This window comes from Megalops cyprinoides, chromosome 10, assembly GCF_013368585.1.
Source record: "Megalops cyprinoides isolate fMegCyp1 chromosome 10, fMegCyp1.pri, whole genome shotgun sequence".
In the NCBI taxonomy this organism is placed as follows: Eukaryota; Metazoa; Chordata; class Actinopteri; order Elopiformes; family Megalopidae; genus Megalops; species Megalops cyprinoides.
This window is the reverse complement of record NC_050592.1, coordinates 32,430,921-32,439,193: the sequence shown is the minus strand read 5'-3', so window position 1 is coordinate 32,439,193 and position 8,273 is coordinate 32,430,921. Positions and strand designations below refer to the sequence as shown.

The following is an 8,273-nucleotide window of genomic DNA, read 5'->3' as shown; positions in this document are numbered from 1 at the left end:
ATTTAATTAATTGTGTTTATCTATCATTTTGACTTAGATAAAGATCAGACCACATTTTGGGAGCAATGAATGCCAAAATGCAGATAATTCCAAAGAGTTCACAAACTTTTTCTCACAACTGTATGTGTATATGAAGTTGCACTAAGGAGGTGGCTTCATCCAAAGAAACAGCTGCACAAGATTCCCAGAACTGGCACATTACAATAAAAACATAATAAAAATACAAATTTTTGAACTGCAGAATTCATGTTTTACAGCAGTGTATCTCTTTTCATTTGATTATATTGAAGCCTTTCTTACCATGTGCATTGTCCCAAAGACTTAATGTCATACTTTAAATCTGTTATCAGATTTAAAGAGTCACAAACATAATCTTATAAATGTCGCTCTTATTATCCGTTCGACGTATGAAGATCACCACTTTTCAGAGGTTTGCCTCACCTTTTCGAAAGCTAGTCGGGAGCGCCATCTGCTGGTATAAATTACATTTTCACTTCAGAGAAAATGTTGCGGTAAATGACAAAATGGCACACTGGAGTAAAACAAGGTGATCCTCAATCAAGTACAAAAAATCCGACCACTCAGCTCACGGGGGCAAACAATTTTGAATTTCCTTGTTAGTGGGTGTCCAAAACCTGGACATGAACATTTCGATATTAATACAAACAGTCTGAATAAAAAGTAAAGAGACGACACATATAATTTCAAAATTAGGCACCTACATAAACTCCGAAGTGTCAAAACTCTGAAAACATAAACACAAATATTCCAGCTGAAACTTACTCTGACCTGCCTCCAGTACCATTTCCATAAGAAAAATATCAACACCACACATCAAGCAGTACTGTCAATATACAGATGCTGAAGCAGGACTGGAATAAGATAATCAATTCAGTGTCACGTTGTTTACAAATAGTTCTGTTCCGGAAAAGAATTATTTAGATGATTTGCCCTTAATGTAATACATTTTACTTTCCAATATTGTACTGGTTTCGGCTATTGTGAAAATTCAAATTCATAAGGTTGAATGTAATTATTATTATGATTTTGCTCAGTTTGTCTAGCTATCAGCCCAAAATACTGTCTTTGATGTAACGTCTTTATTTTTGGTAGACTGCTTGCTAGCTAGCCAATACCGAAGCCGCCAGTGAGATCCTCGTCTAACATTGGTACCTATTTAGCTAATATGGTAATTATCGTATCAAGGTAGAGAAAGTGGAAAAATGAAATCTCATTTGAATTTCCCGCCACTGCTTCCGCATCCATCTAAGAAACGTAACGCAAACAGATCAGTTTATTCTACTTCCTGTACCCTTCCTTTTTCTTGGAATATAGTACAAAAGTACTGTCTTCGATGTCATCAGTGGGAAGTGTAGTTAGAACATGAATAATTCGGACGAAGTTTGTGACTATGTGCACTACTATTCCCATAACACCACGCGAGTTCAGGTGCCATGTGGGGTGAAGTCCCTGCCATACTGTAGTCTGAATGACAGAGGGGACATGCATGGTTATCGCACAACTTCACATGAAATGTTTCATTGTCATAGCAGACCCTGTTTGCCATATTTGAATGTATGTATACCGATGCGTTTTCGGATGGGGAAATGCTTTGGGCTGCGATCTAGAATAGATCGGGGGAACAGGTCTGTCTCGCTCAGATTAGCATGGCCAGTTAGCAGGGCAACTAGCTAGCTCAGGACTGGGCCTTAACTGTTTCTAAAACTGGACACAGTGTTCTAATGGGAAGTGTAGGTAGCTAGTCTTGTAGTACACGTTTCTTAAGAAAAAGTACTCAGCGGGCTTGGAAGCTGTTCTGTCTATATTTTGTCACTTCGCTAGGTGGTACTGTCTGGCTTGTATATCTAACTTTTTCAGAAATACCTGGTTTAGCCTTAGCATCTGTATCTGTAACGGCTTTATAGCTAAACATGGTTGCTGATGTATTGCCCTTTCAGCGGGTTTGCTACCTACATAACTAACGTCCATTAACGTCTTTTTAATCCTACTGTAGCTAGCTACGTGAGTGACGCTTTATGTTTATTGAGAATGTTGTGTTTTTCTTCACAGCTTCTACTCCTATGGCTTTGAGCAATTCCTTCAGCTGAGGTAACCTGCTGCTCTTTTAAAGCTGACACTGTGGTTAGTTCGTTTGTTTTTACACAAAAGCCTAAAGGTTGAGTCTTTTCCTGCTGCTGGTTTAGTATTGCTGACTTATATATTCGCTGAACAACATGCGGCTACGTAATATTCGTCGTTGACATTAATAAGCATATACATTATTTAAAAGCTGACAGTAAAGGCTACACAGTGCAGAAGGCATCATGGGAGGAACATGGTTGGAATTCTGAGCAGATATTGTTCTCTGCGGTCGGAAGAGCCTAATCTGCATGCTTGCCCTGAAACAACCTTTTGGCCTGTTTTTAAGGACAACTAGTGGCCAAAACAACACATGTATTCAGCAATGCATGAGCTCCTGCGGTAGTTGTATGATGTGCAGTTCCACCATGGTGCCACAGTTTCGGTAACAGGACCCACCTGCGCATTTTAAATGCCTTTATGACAAGTGACTTATCACAGAAAACAGTGTTTCAACCTACATTGACTTCAGCAACTTGATGAAAGCCATCTGAGTACAAAGCATCCCACGTTTTGCTACAAGTCACTTGGGAGCAGTGTGTGGTGCCTTGTTCTCATCCCCTTGCAGTCTGTTCTGCTACCCTGCATCTGTGTTTGTTACTGTGTGTGCATGTGCTTATTCCTTAGCCCCACAATACAACTTAGATGAGGCAGTGCACGCTGATGGTGAAAGTGTGGTTTGTGATGTGGTGAACGCCGGCTCTGACTCCATTTGCAGGGACTGCAGGCGGAAGTGAGAGGCAGGAGGATATGCTGCGTGTCCTGTCCCAGAGGGCCATGCAGCAGGTGGGCGCACTGCGGCGCCTGCTACTGGGCCCAGCGCTGAGCGCCACCCTCCCCGCAGGGGTGCGGTGCACAGGGGGAGCAGCCCTCTGCCCCCGCTGGGTGAGCACCTCGGTGGCTGCGAGGGCCGTTGAGCCACGCAAGCCCAGCGCAGAAGAGGAGACTCAGCTCGCCCCTCCCCAGAGCCAGGCTGGCACCGACCCGCAGTACGCAGCGGACCCAGGGCAGGCACATGGGGCAGCCCTAGAGAACCCCCCAGAGGCCGACCCGCTACAGGACAAATCCATCGGCCTCTTCCAAAGGTTCAAAAAGACCTTTAAACAGTATGGCAAAGTCATGATCCCAGTGCATCTCGTGACCTCCTCCGTGTGGTTCGGCACGTTTTATTACAGTGCCATGAAGTAAGTGTGGCGTCTATCTTCTCTTGTAAGGTTTTCATTCCCCTTGTGCTAGTGTTAGTTTGTTTAGAGCTTCTCCGTGTGAAATGGGTCTGACTTCAGCAGACATTGAAACATAGGCAAGCAAGCAATTGTTTTGCCATTTCCATACCTCCCCAGAAGTCTGGAGTAACATTGTAGTTTTTGATCCACAAAAGATGCAGTTGCTGGTGTGCACTTACCCTTTTTGGTCCTTAAGGTCATATATTATGTATGTAATACATAAGGCATAATGAATGTAATATTAATTTTTCTCAATTTAAATATAATTAAGATTATTTTAAAAGTGCCATGTATTGTAAAAGTACCATGATTGTGTACACATAGGCTTTCAAGGATGGTCAGTCTGCCAAAGTTGGTTGTGTTTCACATAGAATGACACTACAGTGAATAAGCAGAGAGGTAACCCCGTCACATTACAAAATTGCTGCCAGTTTATGCTGGATGTTTTTTTTCCTCACCCTAACATTGTTTTAGTACATCTATTTTTTGCAACATCACCCTTAATTTAGGCAGTTCATTGTAATATGTACTATTATTTATTATACTTCTTTTTGTATAAATATGATTAAACAAAAAGTAGTTGCGTTTCACACATTATTACATTGTATATCATATAATCTTCAATTATTTGTATGCTACATGATATTATTTAATCTGGGGAGGAACATTGGAGTATGAAATGAATCCAAGTCCGCATGCCAAAATCATGCACATGTGATGCTTTACGCATGCGCATAATTTTTTGAGTATTTATTTAAGTTATGTTTGAATGACATGTTTCATCCTTACCTTTGTTAAAAAATGTAGCCATTGGGGCTCCTTAGTCTTCGCCATTTTTCTTTGCCTCTGGCCATTCTTTGTGTCATTCACCTGTACATGTTAAGTCTTTTTTTGTATTGTTTTCTCTAGGGGGGTGAATGTGGTCCCTTTCCTGGAGTTTATAGGCTTACCTGAAAGCTTAGTTGGCCTACTGAAAGATTCTCAGAGTGGCTACGCCCTCACTGCCTATGCCATGTACAAGGTAAGTACAGTGAAGGGCCTCGGGAACTCTTGCTTTGAAACCAAAACTGATCTAGGGTCCATGAATTCAGTGGTTGCATGAAGAAGCAAAAACTCACTGGAAGTATTTGGTTGTTATGTTCTGTTGTGATGGAAGTCGCCCTGGAGAAGAGCGTCTGCTAAATGCATGTAATGAAATGTAATGTTGTATATTTGTCTTGTGTGAAATTTTCTGCTTGGAAAAAGAACTAAATAATTGACTAGTCCCTACCTCACCATAAACTGGTTACTTTTTGTACATCATTCATTCACAAGTCTTGCTACCCCAAATTGCATTTTTTTTCTTTGCGTATATTTTTTGAAGATTGCAACACCGGCCAGGTACACTGTGACCTTGGGTGGAACATCTTTCACAGTGAAGTACCTCCGCAAGCATGGCTACTTATCTACTCCGCCCCCAGTGAAGGAGTACTTTCAGGACAAAATGGAGGAGACCAGGGAGCGCCTGACAGAAAAGATGGAAGAGACAAAAGAAAGGTTTTCGGAAAAGATGGAGGAGACGAGAGAGCTTCTCTCAGGCAGGATGGAGGAGACCAAAGAACGCCTCTCTGAGAGAATGGAAGAAACAAAGGACAAGATCACTGAAAAACTGCAGGAAACCAAAGACAAAGTGTCTTTCCGAAAAAAAGCAGAGTAGATTTAGTTTACAACAACACACTTAACTCACTGTAATTGCATTTCAGATTATTGCACAGCCTGTCTCATTGAATTGTATGTGCCTAGTCCCGTTCTAATCCCACTGAGTTTACTTCCTCCTGTTATATGCATACTCTGGTTTACTGCGTAATGCCACAGAAATCCTGAGCACATGCAATTATCCAGAGCCTGCCATAGTGAAAAAAACTCAAAAGGTTTCTATTACAGTTTGGGGGCAGAAGGATAATGCACAGTAATCTGTCCAAGAGGTGATGTAATATTGTTCCATTTCAAAATAGTCTTTTTGGTGTTTCATGTATCTTAGTCATATCACTTTGTTCTGAAATTCCGCAGCAAAAAAGCTGAAAGGTGATAATAACATCATATGACTGCTGGTTGTTCATGTATTTTTACCCACACTGCTACACTTCACAATTCATAAGGGAGTTCTTATGATGGTCCTTGAAAGCACTTAGCTGTGGGCAATAAATGCTAGTCGAATACCAGCGTTAAAATCAATCTCTGCTTAGACCACTGAGGCCTATTTTTAAGGCTAGAGCTGCCATCTTTCTTCAATGTTTAAAGACAGAGTTGTTTTAAAATTGTATTTTCTCTGAAGTATTTATATGGCCTTCTTCGAAGCTAATATATTTTTGCTTTGTTTGAGAATCATAGTATGCCTAATTCATTCTGTAACAAAATGTGTCCATGATGGTGTACTTAATTTGCATTTGGATGCAAATTGATAATTGCACTGAACAGCTGTGATTGGGTTTCAAGGCCATGATTGTAATAATTGTACAAAATGGCAAGATGTTTAGGGGAATTCCCACCTGAACTTGAAAAATGGATGTTGTTTCTTACCTTAAGAGCAGTTGATGTGATGTCTTTTATGGGAAAAATCCAGTGACTTGAGGATAATATTTTAGTTTCCTGCATCACAAGGAGACCCTCTCAGACTCGTTACTGTAGTAAATGGAGATGGTACCCTTCTTTGGAAGTATCCATCTGGTAAAATTCTTGGGGCTGACAGTTTAGGTGGAATTCCCCTATAATGTTTAGAGACTTAAATAGAAAAAGCACATTTGGGTAGCTGAACCACCTCTTCTGAAGGATGGTCCCATAGGCATATTCAGTCAACTAGGTGTGCCTGTGGGATGGGTATGTCAGATTATAAACGTGTTATGAATCTCACCGTTTGTGGTTTACACCTGCAGCCAAGAGGTGAAACTCTCCGTCCTTAATGCTACGCGGTCAAGCAATAGAGTATTATCTACTCAAAATGTACTGATTTTGAATAGTGTGCTGTAAGACCTACAAACATAAATATAGCCTAATGCATGACTGATTTTGAATGATGAAACTTGGAATAATTTATGATTGATTATAGAAGTCTAGCATGGTAGAGTTGGCTGAAAAGTACCAACCGCAGTGCCTCATGGGGTAATATAAGAACTAAGGTCCCATCTGACTCTGGTTCAGAGTTGTGCAGCAATGCTATTAAAACATGGTACAACTATTAGAGACCGAAATCCATCAAACCAATTAACTTAATGCAGTTCTTGCCTTTGATTAGCGGAGCGGGGTAAATGCAGGTGAATGCTTCTGATACATGTTTCAACAATTTGATACTAGAAAGGGAAACTTGCAGCCCCTTTGACATAGCGTTCAGTTCATAGGTGTAGAATATCACGGGTTTTGACTAAAATTTGTCCTATCAGCAAGGGAGATTATCTTAGGAGATACAGGGGGACCGCCAAGTCCTCCTTTGTGCCCAAGAGTTGAGGTGTATCTATTTTGACTTAACAGTGCCAAACGTGCTGTGTTAGATATACTGGGAGGTTCCACCAGTCCTGGCTTTTCTCCATTACATTTCACCTGGAAAAACAATATTAGTTTGGCACATCACATTTGTCTCAGGTTTCTGTAAAATTGCCATATAACAATATGTATACAGTAGAATGTGATCAAACTGCAAATGGTCCCAAGATTCAACCAGGGAAATAAAAGAAAATGGGAAATATACACTGTCGATTTTGTTTTATTCATACTTAGTAACTGTAAAGCAGTAAGGAGTGAACAGTGCAGCACTGTGGCAATGCCTGGTGGAGGATAGGCAGATAACTCCAGATATAAACATCCTTCCTGTCCTCTTGTATGTCAGCTCATACAGTACAACATCCCAGGGCATGGCATTTTAAGGCAGCTGGTGCATGTGCCCCATTCCGCAACACCCATTTGGGTTGTTTTAGGTCCCTCAGGAATAACACTCTGTAGCTTGGGGCTACTCATAAGATTACTTTCATATTTGCATGAGCACTTTGCATTTAATGTAGCCCTTGTGCATTTGCTAAACATTTCCAATGCTAGGTTGTACTTACCAGTTCTGTCTGGCAGGCCTCTCTCTGCCATTTAAAACACTGGAAAAGTGGTTGGCTTGTTTTCCCACATGCTCTGAGCACTCCACTCATATGGATTAGCCTTTTTAGGCCTTCATGTGATGTATTTCACAACAACATATCTTATATGTATGTTATATAAGAATCACCCCCTGGATCGCACAAGAAAGAGTCCATTGACTCCATATCTGGCCGAGGAAAACGATCGCACCCCCCCCTAAAAAAAAAAAAAACCCACACAAATCAACATCAATTTCTTTTTAAAGTTTTAATAATTCCGCTGTAGTTTGACCACAGCATAAGTACAAGCATAAAATCTTTGACTACAACAGCACTTAGAGCAACATTTTTTGATTTTTTTTCTGTAAAAGTATTGCAATAACAGACCTTAGGCCTAAAACCTATTACATCACAATTGCTTAAATAAAAAGAGGCAAAATACACAAGTTTTAATTTTGTATGTATATATACATACATATATACATATACATAATATATGCACATACATACCGCATGTGTAGTTATATATGTATGTATATATATGTACATATATGTATGTATGAATTCATTTTGTAAATAAAGCAAACAAATGTTAAAGTCCATGACGGAAGTAGTGCTGTGATAACTCTCAAGACTGAAGATCCAGAACTGGTGTGACGTTTGTTTTTTTTTTTGTTTTTGTTTTATTTTTTTTTTCCAAGAACGGAACATTTAGAGACAGCTACCATCAGCAGTTGTGTACAGACTTCTGGTAATAACTGGATAGAGGAACGCGCTGAAGAAAGTCAGTCAGAGCCCAAGTTAGTTCTTCAAGCTA

The 8,273-nt window shown here is 40.2% G+C and overlaps 1 protein-coding gene across 3 annotated transcripts; it reads left to right on the top strand.

Moving 5' to 3' along the window:
- Nucleotides 1–1,469: 1,469 nt before the first annotated feature.
- fam210ab (family with sequence similarity 210 member Ab) lies at nt 1,470–7,069 on the top strand. Of its 3 annotated transcripts, none has more exons than XM_036539895.1 (5): nt 1,470–1,575; nt 2,071–2,109; nt 2,858–3,323; nt 4,272–4,383; nt 4,726–7,069. In XM_036539895.1, exons 3-5 carry the CDS (start codon nt 2,890–2,892, stop codon nt 5,056–5,058), a joined length of 879 nt encoding a protein of 292 aa, XP_036395788.1. In that variant the 5' UTR covers nt 1,470–1,575; nt 2,071–2,109; nt 2,858–2,889; the 3' UTR covers nt 5,059–7,069. The 3 variants fall into 3 exon arrangements, with proteins under 3 accessions (XP_036395788.1, XP_036395790.1, XP_036395789.1); XM_036539897.1 differs by having other exon boundaries at nt 2,071–2,139; nt 2,857–3,323; XM_036539896.1 differs by having other exon boundaries at nt 2,071–2,142.
- The last annotated feature ends 1,204 nt before the right edge of the window (nt 7,070–8,273 follow it).

What these genes read in the sequence shown, in the direction of transcription:
- fam210ab (XM_036539895.1), top strand. Translation starts at nt 2,890, where the DNA reads ATGCTGCGTGTCCTGTCCCAGAGGGCCATGCAGCAGGTGGGCGCACTG. An exon ending in TTTTATTACAGTGCCATGAA is followed by an intron (nt 3,324 to 4,271) that starts GTAAGTGTGGCG and finishes TGTTTTCTCTAG; the next exon opens with GGGGGTGAATGTGGTCCCTT. An exon ending in CTGCCTATGCCATGTACAAG is followed by an intron (nt 4,384 to 4,725) that starts GTAAGTACAGTG and finishes TATTTTTTGAAG; the next exon opens with ATTGCAACACCGGCCAGGTA.